This window comes from Girardinichthys multiradiatus, chromosome 6 (genome assembly GCF_021462225.1).
Source record: "Girardinichthys multiradiatus isolate DD_20200921_A chromosome 6, DD_fGirMul_XY1, whole genome shotgun sequence".
In the NCBI taxonomy this organism is placed as follows: domain Eukaryota; kingdom Metazoa; phylum Chordata; class Actinopteri; order Cyprinodontiformes; family Goodeidae; genus Girardinichthys; species Girardinichthys multiradiatus.
The window spans coordinates 35,277,529-35,300,778 of NC_061799.1; the positions used below are offsets into that span (position 1 = coordinate 35,277,529).

Below are 23,250 nucleotides of genomic sequence, written 5' to 3' on the forward strand. Positions count from 1 at the left end.
ATATGTGAAAATGTATTGAAGTCATATAGCCCTGATAGACCACCACTCTGCTCCAAAAACCTTCACCTAACTAACACCACTATTCTACACAAAAGGGATGAAAATGACTACTTAACAATGATAATAAAAGAAAATATATGCGCACTGAGTGTCTATGAAGATCAAACCAGCAGTTTTATGGACTAAATATGAAATTTGGATTAACTTGGAAAGAGAAGTCCTCCTGGTGTGTTGACTGCCCCAAATTAACAAAGAGTCATAAAACTCTGAGGTGGGAACTCAGTGGAAAAACTCCAGTAATAAAACTGGGACAAAAGAGTGGTCAGGCCATGAGGCCCAGACTGCAGCTGCTTTGAATGGAAAAAGTTTCAAAGTCCAACTTCTATCTCCTGGCTTATTTGGGATCAGTCGGACAAAACACGCACCTTGGTGATCGCGTCCGTGCTCCGCGATTCAATACACTTGCACAGCAAATCAAAACAGCTCCGGATAAAACACTTCAATCACTATTGCATGCAACAAGTTGATACCCCGGATTCACTACTGGTGATTCTAAATCACCTTAACTATGCCTCATCCTGCACAGACTTCTAAATGCACCTATCCGGTTTAATATGAAAAGAACGAAATTACTTTGACGTTGATTTCTTCTCTCCACTGGTTGAGGATGGGTAGATCTGAAGAAAAACGAGGGTGGGGGGATCACGCATCCGTGATCTACTAAAAAAAAAAACTGTAAACTTCTCACCCGTCCAAAACTGGGAAAATATGAAGAACCATTTTGTCAATAGAATCAACAAGGAGGAAAACTCATCTCCTTGGAAACAAACCTCCCAGGGTTTTAACCTCTGCCAGGTGGTCTTCAATTGAATCTTCTGACCTTCTTGTATCAGACAGATTTACAGCTTTCAAACTCTTCCGGGAATGGCTCTGTGGAGCAAATGTTTGCCTGCGAGCTTTTGTCTCTCCAGATATGCGCTTCCAATGCGTCGCCCCGTGAGACACGCTGGAAATGGCAAGGAAAGTTTATTTTCTGCGGGTGTTTTATAATCCCAGGTGGCGTCAGAGCTGCGACGTCTGTTGAGCTGCGAATCCCAGTCGGTCTATCCCCCAAAATGGATGACCCCAACACAGGGAAGCATGAATTGCTCTAAAGTTTCCTGGCAGATAGCTGTGCTGAATTTCTCCCAAATTCTTGAATAAGTTCGGCTTCACAATCCTCCAGGCTCCAGTTGTCCTCTTACTTGCCACACGTTTTCCTTCCACTCACTTTTCCGGTAATATTGTCAGATACATTACTCTGTAAAAAGCCAGCCTCTTTAGGAAAGACCTTTTGTATCGTTTTTGGAGGGTGTAACTCTGCTTGTTTGTCAGCTGTCTGTCCCACAGTTGGCCATCACAACATTTCTCTATTAAAAATCTTTATCATATTGTGTTTTTTATTTAGAAACTAATTTTTTTGGTTTTCATGAGTTTAGCCAAAATAATGTTACCAAAAAAAAAACACTGAGTAATGCATCTGTTTTTATATAGAAGGTTCACTTATTTAAATAGGTTTACTCAAATAAACATTTTAATGATGTTTCAATTATTAAAATAAACTTGTATCTTACTGGATCGACGATGTGTTTCATGTTTGTTTGCAATGCTTCTTTTTTTTACTAAAAATAAAACAGAGTCTTTGGTTCTTGAATTTAAAGCTTGATAGTCCCAGAAAATCACAGATTAAAGACCGTCTCATCCATCTCTGTTCTCAGCTCCCATTACAGAGAACCATGAGACTCCTGTGAAGGACGGCCCTGGTGACGGGGCGCCCAAAGTCATTGCCAAGGAAGACATCATCACCACGGTAACGACAGAGAGGGAGGCGGAGGAGGAGAAGGCTGAGCGGGAAGATGTGCAGAAAGGTGCAGCGGAGACACCAGAACCAGCTGTGACGACAACGCTCAGACATGACACTAAGGTAAAGAGCTGTCCAACACCGCTGCATTAAATAAAGGACCTCACTGAAGCTTTAACTGTTGTTGAATTTGAAGAGTACCTTTATAGTTCTCTTTTTTATTGTTTTCTATTTTATTTTCTTTGTTTATTACTTTCTTAATGGCTGATGCGAAATTCCCAGTTGCTTTCAGCGTAACCCACTGCAGTAGTCAGGCTTCTCATCCTTTGTGTGCTTTACTAATTTGCTTTTCTTTTCTTGTCCTTCCTTTGACCCTCACATTTTACTCGTGTGCTCATGCATGTTCACCCCCCTTCCCCTTCGCTTGTCTCCATCTACACATACGTTATCTCATCGCTGACATTTCCCTCCGTCAGCGCTCCCCTCTTGTGTACGCCAATGACCCCCTCCGCTCTGAGCTCTCCCTCCCATCAACTCCCATCACGTCAAGCAAAGTGCGGCGGAGGCGCACGGGGAGCGGCCGTAAGCGGGCCTCATCGGTCAGCCCGGCCAAGAGCGCCAACGGCTGCCAGTGGCGGCAGGCCCGCGCCGACCGCAAAGCCGCCCTGCTGGAGGAGCAGGCGCTGTTGCTGTCTGCCCGCAAGCAGCGCCTGGAGCAGGGCAGGCGGCGTGGGGGCACCCTGTTCTCCTTCTCTCTGCACCTACCCGACCTGTCTTCCCTCCTGGACGATGACGGCTACATCAGCTTCCCCGATTTGTCCGAGATGCGCTTCGTCCCAGAGTGCGCGCAGAACTTCCTCCCCATTAAGTCACCGTCTCTCATCCCCTGCTTCCTCTTCATCTTCTTCTTCCTGCTCTCCACCTCCTTCTCAGTCCCCTACGCTCTCACCCTCTCCTTCCCACTGGCATTGTGCCTCTGCTACCTGGAGCCCAAGGCAGCCTCCCTGACCGCCTCCATAGCCCAGGGTTACCATGACCATGACAGTTCAGAGGAAGAGGAGGTGTGTGCGCGTACGCCTGTATGTTCCAGTTCCCACATCTGACCCAGAATGACCTGTTAACACCTGATTCTGTCCTGTAACTGTTCCACCAGTTCAGATCCGACCCGCAGATAGTGTGTGTCCCAGTGTCTGTCACTCTCCTACTTTCAGAGCCTCATCTCTGCTGTCTTATCATCATCAGAATCACGCTTACAGAGATGAACCTGCAAGTCTTACCATCTCATATCTGATTGGCTGCTTCGCCTTTAATGAGAGGGTTGGACACAAACACATTTTACCTGCATGGGTGTCAAATTTAATCTCTGCAGCCTCACAGTAAAATATTACTGAAGAGATGGTTTTCTTTGAGAAGAGTTGATTTGTAGGAGTCACCGATCATCATTTAGCGATTAATCTTGCAATAAATTCGAGGCTTTGTGCCTAACCCATCTCAACTTTAACCTGTCATGTCCAGATTTCTGACTAATTCTGTTCAGTCAGAGCTCAGAAAACAGCAGCGTTATGTAGAAACATTCATACACCCTGAACATTTTCACATTTATGTTCATTCATGTTGCAACCAAAACGTATTTTATTGGGAATTTATGTGACCAACACAAAGTTGTGGAAAGTATAAGGCAGAAGGAAAAGGATGAAGCCGGTCTTAGTTAATAGTTAAAGATGGATGGAGCCAAATCCAGGGTCGTCTCGACAGAAAACCTTTTGAGGCCGAGACGAGGACCAAGACTCTAAACATACAGCCAGAGCTGCAATAGAACTTAAATCAAAATGTTTTTCTCTAATTGAACAAACAGTTAAGATTCAGACCCAAATCCAATTGAGAATCTGTGGCAAGACTTGAAATTTGATGTTCTCAGATGCTCTATTCAGTCTGACTGAGCCTGAGCTGTTTAGCAAGAAAAATGAGGAATTTTCAGTTTCTGCATTTGCAAAGCTAGTAGAGACGTACTCCAAAGACTAATTGGTGTAACTGCTATGAAAGGTGGTGTTGACTTAATGGAGCCTGGGTAAAAATGCTAACCACACAGATATTGTAAAATCTTTTGCAAACAATACCTTCCACTTTACAATTTTACAAACTTTGTGTTGGTCTATCACAGGGGATACGGATAATTCTGTAAGACATCATACTTAAGCCGCAAGTTGACGCTTTCATAATTATATCTTCACTCGGTCTCCCTGCATCGCTTTCCAGCTCAACCAAAGCCGCACAAATTAAGATGAATCATTTACATCAGATCTCTGTTGACGGGGCTCGTAATGTCTTCGGACTTGCCCAGAAAGATGTGATATTTTACGTCACGCAGCACACTTTGAAAACAATCAACTTAATGAAGTGATGCAGAGAGACTGAGACGACCAGCTTCCTCCACATCACCCACCGTGTTGACATGCATGGAGAGGAGGGGGAGGGCCTGAAAGTCAGGTTACTGTACAGCCACAAAATCAGCAGATCAAAATGTGATTTCTTCTGCTAATCTAAAACCGTGTCTTACTGAAAATTATTTACGGTTATATTCAATGCTGGTAAGAAGTTCACAAGTGGGTCATCAGGGCCATGGATCCCAGGAATAATCGGGCCTTTCAAAGAGTTATTTTTTCCCGGGTGGAATGATGATGCAACAAATAATTTATACAATCTTTAAACAACCCAAAATTAGGTGCAAAAGTTTGATTTGACTGGGGATTTTCCCTAATCCTCACAGGGTCAAAACTGTTCATACAGGCTAAAATATGCACATAAACCCCCCGTTAATATTAAGATAAATATCTTTTCGCAAGTTGCTGGGAAACCGGATACATTTGTAGGCATCAACAAGCTTTTTGATGTAATTCTGGGCACTTTTTCTTATCAGAGCCATTTAAATTCGTTGGTGTCCTGGGAGAGTCCTTGTCAAATTCTCAGTTGGGTTGAGGTCGGGTCCGTCCCAGAAGCCTAATGTTAGCGGGCTCTATCCCTTCTAAAACCAGTTTGGGTGTGTGTTTAGGACCATTGTCCTATTGAAACACCCAGTTGGGCCAAATCTGAGGTGAAGTCTTCACTGTTGCACCTTGTGCACTTAGCAGTAAAACAGAACCACAGCATGATGCTGCCACCACCATGCAAGACAGCTGTTACAGTGTTACTACATTTGTATGTCAAAGTATTTCAATCTTTTTTCTTGTCTGACCACAAAGCTTCTCTTCAGAAGACATCTGGCTTGTCTATCTGGGCAGCTGCAAATTTCAGGTTCTGATGTTGAAGCAGGGGCTTCTTCCTCTGCCGGCGCTCACTAATGTGAAGTTAAACTTGTTTAAAGTGACACTGAGGATATTGTTTTGATTAACTCACATTTTTGTGACTCATTTCTGTTTTTTACCTTCATCAAAATACCCCCACCGTTTATTCATCAAGTGTGGACACTTTAAGGCCACAGGAAGTCTCAAATATATTGTGTCCATGGAGTCATTTTCGATGTTATTGTGATGCTGAACGTAAACAGACTGAACTATGGTGTTCTTCCAGTCATACCAACCATTTAAAGCACTTTACACTAGAGCCACATTCACCCGATTGCACTCACTAACACATTCACACAGGGACACGCAGAGCAACTTGATGTTAATTGCCTTGCCCAGGGGCACATCGGCATGTGGCAGGAGGAAGCTGGAATTGAACCCACAACGTTTGGATTGCAAGACAACTACTCTTCCCACTGACTGCTTTCACACCAAACCTTTGTAAAGGTTTGTACCGTGCCAGAATCCGGTTTCTGGAGCAGATCATGTCGATGTGAACCCATCCCAGACCCTGAAATGGCCAAGAGAACCGTACCCTGACACTTTAAGAACCGCCGGTCTCTGCACAGTTTTTCCGGACCCTGGAGCAGTTTGCTTTGCAGTGTGAATGCATGCCAGGCCAGCGTACCAAAAGCAGGAGAGGATGCAACACAAAAGCAGCGCATTTGAATAAAAGAAGAAATAGAGGAAAAGCAAAGCTAGAGCGCAACAGTCCAGTTTCTCACTTTTACCGATCCCTGGACTGAACCAGCAGTGTGAACGCGCCCTTGATGTGATTCAGTATATTGTGTAGCTCTAATCCTAACCACTGCTTTATGCTTTGGGACAAATAGCTGTTAGCACAATGATCCTAAACACACAAACACATTTTTGAAATCGGTAAGGCAAGCTAATAGTAAGTTTCTGGAAAGGCCCCGACCAACCCTGTTAAAAATGTTGGTGCTTAACTTCATACATGTATTTAATTCAGTGAGATTAGAGCAGCCACTGTTGCTGATAATTTGACCTGACCTATAGGTGGAGGCAGTGGCGATTCAAGATGGCAGCACCCTTGCTCCATGGATGAACATTTAACAATTTTATTGCTTAGATACTTCCACTACAAGAACAGCTTTCTTGTCAAGATTCAATTGATTTTTACGCAAATTAAGGCCAAAAGTTATCTGTTGAGTTAATATAATGATACGGTTTGAAATAAAAGTGAATCTAGGACACATTTTGTCCTTTCATGTAAAGCTTTAACTGCTTCATTCAACAATAGCCCAACTCTGGTGTCTTTTAGTCACCCACCTGAAACCTGAGTGTCATTTTCCACATGTTGTGATTTATTGCTTCTAGTAGGCTACTATAGGTGTGAAAGGTAGTGCTAAGACCACAGCAAAGTTTCATGGATTTGGACCCTTATTGATTATACTGGTTCAATTTAAATGGGCTCCACCAATTCTGCCTAAAAGACTAAACAAACACCCCTCCAGAATTATGCCAGGACCTTTCTCATTGCTCCTGAAAGTGTGTGGTTTCTCTGCAGCTTGTATAAGGTCAACCAAACATTAGTTGCCGTGAATGTAAATATTAAAGCCTGTGTGTATAATTCTCACCCTGCGTGTTTATGACCAAATTCACAATAATTTTAAACTTTTGGACCCAGTTCTTTTGTTCTTTCTTTTTTATTTTAATCATTAAAAGTTGTTTGTTGTATCGCCATTACGCCCTGAAAAAAAAAAATGAGAAAAATATTAATGCTGATGATGAGTGTATGTGAACTTCTCATGTTCAAGGCTGCAGCCTCTTCAACAATAACTGAGCGACAAACTCCTGAGTGACCGACTGACGGTTTTATCTTCCTCTGAGTCTGTTTTGCTTGCTTCTTTGATCTTTTTACGTTGCTCATTACGTTTCTGTTGAGTTTCATTATTTAGCTGTGGTGTTCGTCTGACATCAGTGTAGCTTGCTGTTCCAACAATCAGAGCATTTCCATTTCTCCCATTTGTGGTAACGAGGAATCCGTTTAGATGATAAATGCTAGGTTTTCCTTTTCAAACATTTACAAGTTGGATTCCTTCTTCTTTTTCTTGCTTGCAACCCGGATTGTTTTGCTTTGGTCTGCAAACGCAGACTGACAGCGAACGTACGGACTTTGCCTGTGACGGAGAGATGACTGCCACAGAGGTTTGTATATAATGTATAAACAATTCACTGATGAATTGTAAGAACTGTTTGAAATTCTCAAAAATGATTGGTCTGCACATTTAGTTCTTGTTTTTAATCAAACTGTAGATCTAGTTCCTTATTTTTGAAGCATCTGTTGGCCTTTATTGTATACTGATATTCCTTTTAAAGCACTTCCTTTTGATTTGGTCTACAATAAAAACAGCAGACAAAAAATCTGTTGATTTTGTTTCTAAGATTTATTAATTTTTAGACCTAAATTGCTAGTGAAGCAACAGATTTTGCATAGGGGTGCAGGGAATAAAGTTGTAACGTGCCTTAGTTGTAACTTTTAGGAGCCGTGTGCAGATCCGCTCACTTTCAGATGTTTTCTAAAGAAAATCTGATTCCACTTTAACTCCTGTTCAAGCATATTTAAAGTATGCCAGGAGGGTATGTTGGTATGGTATGCTACACCAATTACTGTCTTATTGTCTGATAAAATGGCACAAGTTTAAAAAAAAACCATAACCATCTAGCATCTGGGATGATTTTCAGTCATGTGGTTTAAAAACTGGTATATCGTCCTCACTGATGGCAAAGATGTTTACAAAAAAATAAACTACCACTTAGATATTTTCTGCTTTTTATTTTATGAACCCCAAAAAAAATGTTTGGTCGTGTACTGCTCTCTTCTGCTTATACAACGTTTTGCAGCTTAGTTTTATGTCCTTTTTAAAAAGTAATAGGATGCAGGGTGAAATGTGGCTGCAGATGTTTGGGAATAATTTTAAGCAGGGCTGAGCTTTAAAAGCTTAACGGTCAAAACTTGAGTGATTGTTCTTGTAATGTTTCTGTTTCTGCCCCCCTAACTTTCTAATTCACGTCTTTTTCCTTTAATAACGGCATTCCTCCTCTTCTCACTGTCTCTGTTCTCTTCGTTTTACCTGCTGTCAGTCGGAAGCTGATGAGGACTCCGAGATGCGGACTCAGGTATACCGGGGTCGCTGTGTGACCCCTGCTGAGTGCCTGGAAATCAGACGCAATGAAAGAAATCCACTTTCAGTCATTGTTTTTCCTACCCCTCTGCTTTGGTTTGCCTGCTGCTGCTGCTGCTGCTGCTGCTGCTGCTTCTGTCTCGCTCAAACTGTTGTCATACAGCCACACCCAAGAGTCAGATTTAATGGTTTTAAAGTTGTTTTTGTTAGCATGATTTATTCCTATACAGCAGAAGCCAAAGCTCCCATTTTCTCCAAACAAGAGTTGAAATTAAACCACAGATTGAGGCGCCTAATAACCGTTTATGTAACGACTCCTTTGCCTTTTTCTGTCTGTGCAGTATAGTTTCATAAGACGAGCAAAAGGGGAAAATGTTTTTATCAGACATGGTAATCTGATGCTAGAGGTTGGTAAGCAAACGGAGACCGTGTGAAATATGCATGCAGGTGCTTTTAAGGCATGAAGGATGATTTTTAATGAACAGCTAACACGTAAATCTGAGTTTTATGTAGTGTTTTCTTTAAAAAAGTTGTTGCTGGGAGCTTTAAGACTCTTAAAAATATTACACAGTTAAACTGGAGTTGGTCTGTTTTGAGATGTGGGAGTGTTGTGCTTAACATAAACGATGCATGAAACCATTTATTTCCTCTGAATTAAGCTGGTCTTAAATGCTCCCAAAGCATTTAAGCTTTTTTTGATTGATTAACTGTGTTTCGGAAGGTGCTGCACAGGTAGTCTGCTGAGCCTTTAAAAACGTCTGCATACATTGACATTATGTATGTATGTGAGTGATGTAAGTTTGCAGAACATAGGGTTCCTACACAGTCTGGAAAAAATCTGGAAGAATCAGGAATATGACTTGAGGCTTTTTTTCAGATCTGGGTAAACGGCGGTGGGGTGGTGGAATAATATTTAGTATTATTTATTTATCACATTCTCTAAAAGCTCTTCATCTATCGATCAGTCCATCTTCTAAACCATCTAACCTTTTGTTCATCCATCCATCTATCCATTCATTCATCCATCCATGCATTCATTCATCTATCCATTCGTCCTTTTTATATGTTTATCTATTTCTGTTGAAACTGCATGAATTGTTTCCATCCATTTTTACAACTATCATCCATCCATCCACCCTCTTGTTCATGCAGCGATCTTTGTCCACCCATTTGTCTGTCCACCCATCATACAGCATCCATCATCCATTTTGCTGCCTCTCCATCCATCCGTCCGCATGTTCATGTAGCTATCTCTTTGTCCATCCACTCATCCATCCATCTCCAGTCTGTTTCTTGAAGGTTCCATCTTAAAAGCCTAGTCGCTGTAGAATTACCTGCCAAAAATTCATATTAACCTTTTGTGTCTGTACTTGGAAAAATGGCAGAAATGGCTGAGAATTCTGTCATTTTTTATCAGAAAATTTGTGTAGATTTGACATGAAACGTGTAGGAACCCAGAGAACAACTTCAGACCTATGTAGTACCTCATTTGGAGATGCAAGCTTGCCTTCATAAAGCATGACTTCGTTCTACTCCTCCCTGTGTCATGGTTTATCGGCCATAGGACTCTGAGCCTCCACCCGAACTGGTCAAGCACCAGACAAACATCAGCGAGCTGAAACGCTCCTTCCTGGAAACCGACAGCGGCGGCGCTCCAGGTCTTACAGAGTGGGAGAAGAGACTCTCCTCGTCGCCTCTGCGCTCACCCAGATCAGATGAAGCCCCAATGATAGAGCCGCTGGAGCCGCAGGACGTAAGCTGCAGACTTAATGACGGCATGTCTGTGTGGAGCATGACCTCAACAAAGGGACAGTCTTATTAAAATACTGGTAGCAGGAATAATTGCTGAGTAAATTTTAGGGTGGTGATCTCAGTTTTATGGGAATATAAATCTATTTGGCATTAGAATCTGTCTGGTTTAGAGTATTTTATGGTGGACCCGTTCATGTTTATTAAAAGTAGTGTCAGTTACATGTTTTATACAACTAATTTATAAAAGCAACTAAAATATTTTATTTGCTCAAGTATTCAAGACTTTCATATTACAGTATCTGGGTCAAAAAATAATAGAATTACTGCACTTTGTGGATGTTTGGTGAGTAGTTTTACTTTGTAGCACAAAATGGTCAAGATATAATTAACAGTTAAGCATTCAGGCTTTGACAAACATACCTTATTTATTTGTGGTTTGCTTCAGGTGATTGTGTTGTGTTGATGAAATATGTGCTTTTAATCAGTCTGAAACAAAATGTTCTGAAAGGAAATTCTCTCTCTGGATTTTTGTGTTTGATGTATCCTTTCCAATCCAATACATTTGTATTTATAAAGCACATAAAAACAATCACAGAGGATAAGAGTGCTGTACAGATAAAGCAAAAATATAAACACCAGTAGAACCAATTAAATACAAACATGGACATAAAACCAACACCCTACTAAGATTTAAAACCCCAGAGAAAAGACTTTTTAAAAAAGAGTAAAAAAAGTGAAATCGAAACTGGTGAAATGTGCTCACACTTGTGTGTGTGTTAGAAGACGTGCAGCAGCATTTTGCACCATCTGCAGATGTGTGATTAAAGACCCGCTGACACCTGTAAAAGTACGTTACAGTAATCCAGTCGTCACAACAGCATGGATTACTGTCTCCAGGTGCTTTCTCATGAGCATGAACCTGATCTTTTCTCCACCTTTCCTCCTTCTCCTGCAACACAAACATTCCCCCTTTGATTTTTTTCTTATATGGAATATCTTACCGCTAAATCTTCCACACTAATACGGTGCCTTTTTAACCTTGATTTTACAAGGATTTTCAAACTTTCGTCATTTTCATCCATTTACACATTTTCTTCTATTCTATCTGTGGGCTTTAGTGTGTTTTTGTTGGAATACTGGTGTTGCCACCCCATTACCTCAAATAAAAGACCACCAGTCAGTCCCTGATCCACATCTGTCCCACTGTTTGTTTAACTTTAGGCATGATTATGTGCAGAAATGACTCGGTGACCACTTTTTCTACAAATGCTCTAGAATTAAATCTTCACCTAGTCAGTCAGGTTTTGCCTCTCTAGTGTCAGGTTTATTGTACCTTTGCCCCACAATGAATAATAGCTTCTAAACAATGGGTCCTAAGGCCCTGATAGGTGCAGCACCACCTTAACGACTGTGCTTCTGTTTGTTGTTTCACCAAAGAGCTTTGAATTTCTTTCATTACTTTGTGTGGATAGTATGCTTCCTGTTTAGGTGAGTTTCCTCTTCAGCACCTGTTCGGCCCATTCTTAGCCCCCTCTGTTTTACGCTGCATGCACCAGGGTAGAAACAGATTATGGAAATAGAGATTTACCCCAGAAAATGGGCATGATTTAGATCTTACCCTGAACCTTCATTAAGGCAGCAGCACACTACATAAACAACACAGCACTGGTAAGATTGAGGTTTCAGGGTAATTCTCTTCCGACGGATAAAGGTTCAGGGTAGTATGGAAACATGCTTTCTGTAAGAGGCCATTTTTTATTGATTTCTCAGGTTATTTGTCAGATCTCTGAAGGGGTTGCTGGTATTTACAGATTTACAACATTGTAGATGCAGCTGCTCTGTTCCTATGAAACAACAACCTCATACTGTGGGCTTTGTTTTTTATAAAGACCTGTTTTAGAAAGTAATGCCTCACATTTCTTCAGTATCTTTATTTTTGACTCGTGTATTAAACTAATCCACACTTATTGGCACCACTGACAAAGGTGTGTTAAAAGCCATAAGATACATGCATCTTTCATTCCAATATTATCGTCTCACAGATTCTTTTTTAATACAACCTTTTATGTGAGTATTTATTCAGTGGAGAAAAATCCCTGCTGCCATGATTATTGTCTCCACTGCTACAGTCTGCTTTTGCCAATAGAATGGCACTTAGTCTTGTCCTACAATTTAAAAGGTAGGACCAGCAGGGATCTCTGAAGTCCCGCTTTCTCTTCGTCTCTTCTCTTCAGTACACCCTGAAGGGTTTCTGAGGGATTTAGGTCTGGGAATGGGAAATGGCTGCTGTCTGGTGATTGTTGATTTGGCCATATGTTTTGGATCATCATTTTACAAATGGTTGTCCCAGAGATTAGGTGACCACCAAGGTGCTCTTCTTTTTAGCAGCTCTCCAAAAGTGAGCTTTGTAGATTATTTTTACCTCCCTTATCATCTTGCAAGAAAATACAGGTCCTCATTCAGGCCTTCTTGTCACAGTTCCAGTTGTTTTAAACTTAATTATTGCTGTGATTGAAGACATGGGCAAGTTTTGGCAGTTTTTGGTTATTTTTTGCCACTTGTGTATTAATGAAGATCATTAATCTGCCTCACCTCGATGGATATTCTCTTGTTTTTCTCATTTTGAATAGTGGCACTCTGCGTCATCTCATATTTAAACCTCAGGAAAGTAGAAGTCATGAGTTTCTATTTGAGTTTCTTGACGGTCTGATCGGTGCTTCAGTTACATTTTTCCTGATTTTTGTTCAAATCACGTATTCATTCATGTAGGTTGGTTTTCAACACTAGAAAAATGTTTTAACATGTGGTGTTTCTTATGTTTGCCTTTTTTTTTTTTTTACAGTGTTCTCTAACAATTTAATTTACTTTGCATTTATCACAGTGTTTTAATTTCAGTTTATTGTTTTGCCACAGCAACTGGTTGTCACATGAATTTTTCAGCATAACTAATAAAGTATCTTGTCTCATATGCCTTTGCAGCAACTTCTGTCAGCAATAAGTTGCACAATCTGACGAGCTCACTGGGAGCTATTAAGTTCTTAAGGTTTTCTGAACAGTATCTCTCTGGAGATATTCGCCAGTGAATGTTAGCAACTGTGTCCTATTTGTTTTGTTTGTTTTTAAGCCTTTCTGTATTTTCTCTTTTCAGGCCAAAGATGAACAGTTAGCTGGAGAGGAGATCAAACCAGAGGTGGGACCTAAAGGCACCATGGTAAGCTGCTTCCTGTTGGTCATTTCTTGTCATTTCTGAAGTTTCTACATGCTATCAGGTTGCTTTTGCTCTTCTTGAGCCTTTCCAGCTCCACATGTATTCGGATCCTACTAAATATGTACAAAATAAATTATTTTATTTTTTACTATATTCATTGATTTAGCATTCTGATGCCAAAATAAACCCAAACCCAAACTCTAACCGTTCTGATCAGGTAAAGTTAACTTCTGATCAAGAATAAGTTATATTTTATTAAATTAAAAACTAAGATGTATCTAAACTCATACTTGTGGTGCTCAGCCTGTATTTGTGTCAGCCTTTTTCCGCCTTATGCTCGTGTGATGCCCTCTGTCCTTTTATCTTGAGCCATCCTTTTTCCAACAAGTCAAGTGTCTCCCCAGGCAGCGGGATATCTGGTGAAATACGTGGCGGATAGTATTATAACAGATGGGGCCACCTCCTCCGGACCCCACGGCATTAGCTTGCCGACCACCATAGACGACGACGTCTTCCTGGATGGGACCCTGAGGGAGGAGGCAGAAGACAAAACCCTGGACTCCCAGGAGGAGGAGGTGTCAGCCAGGTCGGTGGTGAAGGTCAGCCCCGGAGCTGTGAGACAGGAAGTGTCCCAGGCCATCAGCGACAAGAAAGGCACGCTCATTATCTTTAAGCAGGCGGAGAATAAAGAGGACACCGAGGACGAAGGGACGAGCAAAAAAGAGGGGTTTGCAGTCCCAGTGGAATCGGAAACTGTAAACGAGAAAGAAACAGAAGCTTCTGCTGTTGTAAAAGGTCAAACGTCAGTAGTTAAGATGCTGAGTCCAAAGGTGGAGATAAAAACTGGTGACTCGACTCAGATTAAAGGTATTGACTCTCCTAAGAAAGCAATGGCATCATGGATTTCTGAGGAGAAGGTGGAGATTTCAGAGGTCACCAGTTTGTTTACAAAGGAAGTCGAAGTCCTGAAAACTTTGGATGAGCTGCAGCAGAAAGCCGAAGAAATCCAGTCTAACCACCTGAAGTTAAGCCTGACTCACATTACAGTTTCTGAATCTTCAGCTGCATCCTTAGCAGTGGTACTGTATGAAAACTAAAAGCAAGCCTCCCTTCATGCCTCCACTCCCACAGCTTACCCCCATCACCTCCCCACTACCTGCAGCACCCACATCAGTTTAACAGAGTAATCCAGCCCCCTGCATGGCTCATGATCAATTAATACCCAGCATTTACAAGGCAAACCGTCGGTTTCTGTTGCTCCTTTTTAACCCGAACTCTTTTAGGTTTGTTTTTCATTTTGTTGACAGCTAAAACGGCTTTCCATGCTTGAGCGGCTCACTCCCACAGCCGACGAGGACAGAAGCCAGAGCTCTGGCTGCCTTTTGTTGTTTTTAATGTTTCGGTTTGTTCCAGTTAAACTATTCCTTTCTTTCAGCTTTTTTCATTAGTTCCCTTAAAGTGGTGACTTCATAGCTCCTGGCTGGGTGCCACCGCTGCAGCTTTTCCTGCAACATCCTCCAAACTCCTCGCCTCTACCCTTACAGACAAGCCATTACAATATTGTATGGATCTACCTGACAAATTATCTCTTAAATAACTTTTAAAACCAGATGAACATTGAAATTCTGCCAGTGCATTCTACATCCAGATTTTAGGAGTTCAAACTTTAAAATGCTTCATAGTGGTATCCATACAATCATCCTCCATCAAACCTTTATTTTTTTTCGTCTTTTACTGTTAACTGTGGCATTTTACTGTCCTTTCTTTACCTTTCTCTCTGTTTTTGTGTGTATTCAACCCTGTGTTCCATCAGTCTACGCTCGGATGGGTTTCCTCCTCTCAAAAGGTGACATCTAGCTCTCTGGTTCTTGACAGTGCCTTGCAAAAGTATGAAAGAGTAGGTGTGGTGGAAAACTTAACACCGCACATCACCCTAAACCCAACACCCCCGCTGTAGTACACAGTGGTGGCAGCATGGTGCTGTGGGAATACTTTTGTTCAGCAGGTACAGGGAATATGACCACACTTTTCACATCGCATCTTTAGGATTTTTAGTTGTAAAAAGTTCACAATCACATCACAATCACATAATCCCATTAAAATACATTGAAGTTTGTGGGTGCATCTTAAAACTTTGCAAGGCACTGTATTTTTGTTGTCCAGTAAAAATCTCTGAACTAATTCAACAGTTTTTCCTTCTTGTCAGGAGTGATACGAATCAAGACTGATGTTTGAAATTGTGTTGTCACTTAATGCAAAAATATAAACAATGGTGCAACTGTTGGTTACAGGCATCTGCTGACCAGGACGAGAAGGCAGCTGTTATTACTGAAAATGGAGCCGAGCCTGCCAAACCAAAGGTAAATATTAACAAGCTTAGTTTCAACCGGGGTAGCCTCTAACTTAGTTTGCAAAGTCAGTACACTCCCCGTCAGATATTATTGGTGAAAATGTTTAACCAGAGTCTGTGTGTTGTTTACCACATAGAAGACAAGTTCCTGAAATCATTTATATTTTTTAGTTTGTTTCCTGTGTATGTTTCCACTATGGGACGCCAAACTGTGCCACTCCTCCTACTGCACAGGTGTTTTGGAAATGCAACAAAACCAAGATGTGAAATGCAGACACACCTCCGCAGTTTGTTAATCTGTGAAATTGCAGTTTTACATGAGTACTTGTTTGCAAATATAACTTTTAAACTCGATCATCCATGCCGCTTTAGTATTCTGAGGAGTTGGCTCGTCACAATCGATTGTCAGTGAAAGAGAGAAATTCCAGTAACTTCCAGCATAAAAAGCTTTCACTCTGAAACACTTACTTATTAGGCTACAGCAATTACATTTTATAACTCCTCACAAGTCACTCAAATCTCAGCGGGCAGGTGTAACATAAGCTTCAAATTAATTGTAGCCACTCAAACAAACCATGTTTACTCACTTTATAAGCAGAAGAGAGAGATAGAGTTGTGGTCTTTAGATTTGTTTCATAATGCAACCACTGGGGAAAAAAGCAGAAGACTGAGCTGTATTCCCAGTCAAGAGATCTTATCTCTCTTCTAGCCCAGATAAAGCTAAGAGGGATGTCCATATAATTTAGCTAAATGTCATTCCAGTTGCAATTTTGCGCAAAGTTTATAGTGTCTTTACCCAAGTTATAGAGGGAAGATGCTGTGTTTATCTTGTGCATTTTGACTGATGTTTGCAGAAGATAGTCAAATAAGGGGAGATTAAAGGTTCAGGAAACATAGTGGAAACACGCTTTGGTAGTAGGAGGAGGAGCAGTTTTTTTTCCTAGATGTTTTGGAAAGTCACGTAAAAAAAAAAAAAGCTGAAGGATGTTTATTACTGACCCTTCAGGACACAGAGGATGCAAACCATTCAGAACTTTCCAGAAATTGTATCAGGAGTAATGTATTACTGTATTAGGAGGTTTAAATACAAGCGGTTGCAGAGAATAGAGAGATTGATAACTGGGGTGGGTGTAATTAAGGAAGCCCTGGAAAAAAAAATTTCAAAGTCCAGCCCACACAAAGCAACTCATACTGGACTCCTTACAAAAGCTCCAGCTGTATGTCATTCTCACCACCACTGCCCCTCCTGTTAATCCAGTCTGTCACCAGTAACCAGTAATCGACTAAACTCATGGACATCTGTATCCGCCTCCTAAATTCAGTCTGCAGCTGCTCAGATCAGAGGGCTTCTAATGTGATTTTGGTGCAGAAACTTAATGGAAACCTTGTGATTTTCATTCCTCAGTAGCCTCTTCTTCGCTGGATTAGAGAGTAATGCATGACTGCGTGCTTGTTTGGAGATTTAAATCAATCAGTAGCTGTCTGGTTTATTTCATCCACATGTGGCGTTTAATTCCTTACATGTGTCTATCCTTCCTTCCTTACTCATTCCCTCCATTTCTTACTTTTTTGCTTCCTTCCCTACTAACTTGCTTGTTTCCTTCCTTTATTACTTACTTATTTCCATCCTACCTTACTAGCGTGCTGTGGATATTTGCATGTTTTGTTCTTATAGCCTGAGCTCAATAGAAATGTCTGCTTTAAATTGTGAACATTTGTATTTATATGTTAAAAAAGTACCTAAATGACCTGTGAACTCTGCGCATTTAAGTCTGGAAATGTGTTCAGCTTGGACGTGAAAATGTGTAGGAACACTGGATATCAGATGGTTTTTAAATGTTTTTAGAAAAGATTTTCCAAACTCTGGTTAATCTTGTGTTTCTGTGCTTCAGGCTCCTGACGGAGTGGAGGTGGCTGCCAAAGACGTGCCAGTGGTCCACACAGAGACAAAAACCATTACCTACGAGTCCGCTGAGGTGAATTTAAATGCTATGTAACAAGCAGTCACTAGTCTGTAAAAGATGCTGATCCGTTGTTTAGAGAAAGTTAACTCATTGACAAAACTGCACAAATTAGCTTAAAATAAGATTTCTCTTTTTCTTTCTTTAAGGAATCTTTAACAGCCAGAATATGGAACCAAACACAAGATACCTTTAGTATCTTAGCTGCAGCATGCAGAAATGTAATAGCTCTTGAGAAGAGTCCTTTATACTTCTGGGATGGAAAGACAGTTGATTGAATCTGCAGGATAGATTGAACGCGCACATCGTTTATGATCCGTCTGACTGTTTCCAGTCAGAGCTCCATACTTTCCATTGCTGGGCTCTTTCAGCCCCTTTACGATCAATAGTTGCAATATAAAGCTGCAGGATCCTTCCATTTGGCACTTGGTGAGATCCTGTCCACTTCATCGTTCTTCATCAATCATCCTGATCCATCCCAGGAACTCTGTTCCTATCAGTTTAGTCTAATGAAGAGGAGGAGATAGAAACTTTCCAACCATATACTTGACATTCAGTGTAGTTCATCAGTAAGATCTAATTGGGTTTATTATTCTGCCATTTCTTTAACATTGTTTGTGTCCTGCTGGTGTGAGATGTCAAACCAGTAACTTAATCAGAATACTTTCATTCTCATTCTGAAGACAACATTTTAAGATATTCTATGAAACACCACCATATAACCTTTATTGTTACACATGAGGACTAAACTAGAGAAGCACCGACCACATTTAGTGATGGACTTCCAACATCAGGTTTTATAAACCTCTCCCTGGTGTCATCAGTCAATAATTACTTACATTAGGAGCATAAGTGACACCTGTAGCATCATATGTTACTGATTAGCATGGTTGCCATTTTTAAATGTCAGTCTCTGTGTGAATATTCCAGGTGAAGTGAGACCTTTAATGCTAGGATTTCCGAAAGACTGAAAACATTTTGCCTCCCCTTTGCTTTGATTCCTGCTTTGCCCTCTTGGCGTTCTCTCCATGAGCTTCATGAGGTGGTCACCTGAAATGGTTTTCCAAAAAGTCTTGAAAGAACTTCCCAGACGGCCAAAGGTTAATATTTCAGTCATCACAGCAAAGGGCGGCTACTTTAAGGAATCTAAAATATAAAACATATTTAAAGTTCTTTTGCAGTTTTTCATTTGCTACCTAATTTATTGTGTGTTCATTAAGTTTTGATGCCTTCAGTGAGAATCTACGTACAGTGTAAAGAGTCATAAACATAAAGAAAACCAGAAAATGATAAAGGGGTTCTAAAACTGTTGACCAGTAGTATGTATATATTCATTCTAGTTAAATAGGGTTTTATCAGGAGCATCAGAGTAAGGTGGCTGAATACAAATGCCACACTCTTCAGGTTTTTATTTGTAAAATAAATTTTGAAAACCTTGTCCCATTTTTTTTTTTAAACTGTATTAATACTGTAACAAGTGCTTTAGTATTACTCCCCCCTCCCGTTGAGTAAAAACATGGGATGTTGTGCCCACTGGTAGGTTGACACTAATGGAGACGTAGACCCCGGGGTGCTGCTGAGTGCTCAGACCATCACCTCGGAAACCACCAGCACCACCATGACCACACACATCACAAAGGTCAGGGTGCATCTATTGTCTCTCAACCCCCATCTCAGCAGAAAAAGGCTCCGACATTTTCAAAGCTTCTGCTTCTTGAGAACATTTATTTAAAGTTTCTACGTCACGTTGTGACGAATCGTTATTATTAATTTGAATGTTTTCTGTTGATCAGACAGTGAAAGGTGGAATCTCAGAGACTCGAATCGAGAAGAGGATCGTCATCACTGGAGATGCAGACATTGACCATGATGAGGTCTGTCTTATTTCTTCCCTGCAATCATTGAAAATCATTACACTTAGGGTAATAATGTGCTGTTATGTTGTATGATTTTGGCTTACAGCTGTAGGAAATACAGCAACTGATGAGGATAAAGTCATATCAGGCTCATTAATTAAATGTATTGTCCTTATGGGTCTCTGCAGGCTAAATCCTCTCTGCAAGGGAGCCATCTTTTTGCCGACTTTAGAGAAACAAATATTTAATATAGATATATATAAGAATCATAATATTGACACTACAGTTGAACCTGAATGATTACTTATATTATCAGTTATTGACCTATCAGTAATTTGATGAATTATGTAGAGAAACAAACATAAAGCCAAACTATCTTAAGTGTCTCTCTGAAATATAAACCTTAAGGTTTTCTTGCAAAATTTGAAATTCTAGCCGCCTGTTTTAACCTAAAAAGGTGTGAAGAGGACAAATAGGGTTCCTACACTCGTTCTGGCCTTCCGTCAATTTTTCCTATTCTGTATCTTAATGGGGTCAATCCTTCTATTCCTCCCTTGTGTCCTTCTTTTCTTCCTTCCATCCCTTTCTTCCATATTTTTACCCTTCTTCCCAACCTTTTCTTTCCTTCTCTTTGCCTTTTCATCAGTGGATGAGGCCATCTTGGCCTCAAGGTCATGTCTCCAGAGACTCACTAGCTGCTTTCATGTGGCACAGGCATTGGATGTTCTGTGGTTCCCCTCTTTGGAACCAAAACAATACCAAACTGTACACCTGCACCACGTTCTGTCTCAACCGTAGGTACATGGAGGCAAAACGAGGTAAAGCTTGGTGAAACCTTAGAGACTGTGGAAGAAACACAAACATATTTTAACTTAGTAGATCGGGCTTTATAAATCCACCTAGACTTCTTGGTTGTGTGGCCATGATTGTGTGGACCATAACCAAACATTTCTTTGTTTTTAAAAATCCCTTTTTTAGCGATTTTGTGTAATTTTCACTAAATTTTGGGTTTTCATCAGCTGTAAGCCACAATCATCAGAATTAATAGAAATAAATGCTCATTTGTTTTTCGTATTTAATAAATGTTTTGAAATAATTTACCAATTGATGATTTTCTAATTTAATGAGATGCACTAGTAAGGCTTAATTAAATTGACATTGGTGACCCTTATTGCCTTAAGCTTTACTTCTGAAGCTGTGTAATGATTTGGACGTGTGACTAAGTCCTTGAATGATGGCAGCTCTTACTACAAGGTCACTTCCCTGTTGGCATACTGACTTGCAATCCAACCGCTCTTCCCCGTTCTCTGTCTCCCCCGGGTGCTGCCCTCCTGCCACTGCACCCTCCCGTATTCAGGCTCTGGCTCAGGCCATAAAGGAAGCTAAAGAACAGCATCCTGACATGTCAGTGACCAAAGTAGTGGTACATAAAGAGACAGAGATCACGCCAGAGGAAGGGGAGGACTGACCCAGGTAAGAAAAATGAGAGAACCCAGTCCTGTTCCCCAACCTGCCCGGTTTGCATTTGGTTTGGATTGGCCTGCTTCTGTTGCACTCACAGCTTGGTGCATCGTGCTGTTGTCTTTTCAGTGGAAGGTATTGTGGGTGTTTGTCTGCACACAGACTGGATATTGCAGCCTCTGCTTGTAAAGACAAGTTTTTAAAACCTTCACAGGAAAGCTGTTAACTGTCTCCTAAAGAATTTGTAGTTTAGGTGCAACACTTCCCCCTGATGGACAAAAAACAGACTATTTACTATACTTAAAACAAGGTAATTTCTCTGTTATTTTAAACATTTTTACTTTTGAAAATAATAAAATGTCAATCATACAGAAGAGAATAAACCATTTGGGATCATGCATTAATCAGTTACAGCATTCTTGTTTCCATACCTAGTTGTGTGTACAAGAGCTACAGATTAAATACCGGTTAAACCGGCTTCTGCTTCTCAGAGATCTTCAGCTCTGTGAACTACAGATCCACCCTCATGCTCTGAAATCTGATCCTTGTGTACACAGATGAGTTGTGGTCTGTTTTCAGCTCTGTTACTCAGAAATGCGTGCACTTACTAAAGAATCTCTTTAAGGCAAAACTATGGATGCATTTCCACTGCAGAAACCTCACCCACAAACCTGAGTAGTTTTCTGGGGCTGCTTTTACTCCCATGATTTTCCCCTGCTGGAACCAGGACCGGATCAGGGTACCAGATATTGTTTCTTTCCTTCTTTGTGCCCTTTCTTCATTCCTTCCTTCTTTTCATTCCTTGTGTCCAAACTTATCTTGGTTTCTTGCTTTCTTCCCTCCTTCCTCCCTTACTTCCCTCATCCCTTGTGTACTTCCTTTGGTCTAGCCATTCTTTGTTCCTTCTGTTTCATTGTCTTTCCTTCCCTTCTACAGGTCCTTCTCAAAATATTAGCATATTGTGATAAAGTTAATTATTTTCCATAATGTCATGATGAAAATTTAACATTCATATATTTTAGATTCATTGCACACTAACTGAAATATTTCAGGTCTTTTATTGTCTTAATACAGATGATTTTGGCATACAGCTCATGAAAACCCAAAATTCCTATCTCACAAAATTAGCATATTATTAAAAGGGTCTCTAAACGAGCTATGAACCTAATCATCTGAATCAACAAGTTAACTCTAAACACCTGCAAAAGATTCCTGAGGCCTTTAAAACTCCCAGCCTGGTTCATCACTCAAAACCCCAATCATGGGTAAGACTGCCGACCTGACTGCTGTCCAGAAGGCCTCTATTGACACCCTCAAGCAAGAGGGTAAGACACAAAAAGAAATTTCTGAACGAATAGGCTGTTCCCAGAGTGCTGTATCAAGGTACCTCAGTGGGAAGTCTGTGGGAAGGAAAAAGTGTGGCAGAAAACGCTGCACAACGAGAAGAGGTGACCGGACCCTGAGGAAGATTGTGGAGAAGGGCCGATTCCAGACCTTGGGGGACCTGCGGAAGCAGTGGACTGAGTCTGGAGTAGAAACATCCAGAGCCACCGTGCACAGGCGTGTGCAGGAAATGGGCTGCAGGTGCCACATTCCCCAGGTCAAGCCACTTTTGAACCAGAAACAGCGGCAGAAGCGTCTGACCTGGGCTACAGAGAAGCAGCACTGGACTGTTGCTCAGTGGTCCAAAGTACTTTTTTCGGATGAAAGCAAATTCTGCATGTCATTCGGAAATCAAGGTGCCAGAGTCTGGAGGAAGACTGGGGAGAAGGAAATGCCAAAATGCCAGAAGTCCAGTGTCAAGTACCCACAGTCAGTGATGGTCTGGGGTGCCGTGTCAGCTGCTGGTGTTGGTCCACTGTGTTTTATCAAGGGCAGGGTCAATGCAGCTAGCTATCAGGAGATTTTGGAGCACTTCATGCTTCCATCTACTGAAAAGCTTTATGGAGATGAAGATTTCATTTTTCAGCACGACCTGGCACCTGCTCACAGTGCCAAAACCACTGGTAAATGGTTTACTGACCATGGTATCACTGTGCTCAATTGGCCTGCCAACTCTCCTGACCTGAACCCCATAGAGAATCTGTGGGATATTGTGAAGAGAACGTTGAGAGACTCAAGACCCAACACTCTGGATGAGCTAAAGGCCGCTATCGAAGCATCCTGGGCCTCCATAAGACCTCAGCAGTGCCACAGGCTGATTGCCTCCATGCCACGCCACATTGAAGCAGTCATTTCTGCAAAAGGATTCCCGACCAAGTATTGAGTGCATAACTGTACATGATTATTTGAAGGTTGACGTTTTTTGTATTAAAAACACTTTTCTTTTATTGGT

General features: G+C 41.1%; 1 protein-coding gene across 24 annotated transcripts in view; it reads left to right on the forward strand.

Annotated features, from left to right (window-relative positions):
* The window catches only part of epb41l3b (erythrocyte membrane protein band 4.1-like 3b), a 74,257-nt gene that overhangs the window by 46,674 nt on the left and 4,333 nt on the right, over positions 1–23,250 (forward strand). For 5 of the 24 annotated variants that reach the window (XM_047368431.1, XM_047368425.1, XM_047368423.1 and 2 more), the window contains 14 exons: positions 1,758–1,963; positions 2,317–2,901; positions 7,297–7,350; positions 8,287–8,322; positions 8,669–8,734; positions 9,892–10,080; positions 13,228–13,290; positions 13,692–14,366; positions 15,101–15,133; positions 15,579–15,647; positions 17,530–17,613; positions 19,139–19,237; positions 19,392–19,472; positions 20,812–20,927. In XM_047368431.1, coding sequence (XP_047224387.1) covers positions 1,758–1,963; positions 2,317–2,901; positions 7,297–7,350; positions 8,287–8,322; positions 8,669–8,734; positions 9,892–10,080; positions 13,228–13,290; positions 13,692–14,366; positions 15,101–15,133; positions 15,579–15,647; positions 17,530–17,613; positions 19,139–19,237; positions 19,392–19,472; positions 20,812–20,922 — 2,351 coding nt within the window. In that variant the 3' untranslated portion in view covers positions 20,923–20,927. The remainder of the gene's footprint in view (positions 1–1,757; positions 1,964–2,316; positions 2,902–7,296; positions 7,351–8,286; positions 8,323–8,668; positions 8,735–9,891; positions 10,081–13,227; positions 13,291–13,691; positions 14,367–15,100; positions 15,134–15,578; positions 15,648–17,529; positions 17,614–19,138; positions 19,238–19,391; positions 19,473–20,811; positions 20,928–23,250) is intronic. The other 19 variants (XM_047368428.1, XM_047368448.1, XM_047368434.1 and 16 more) reach the window with 16 other exon arrangements.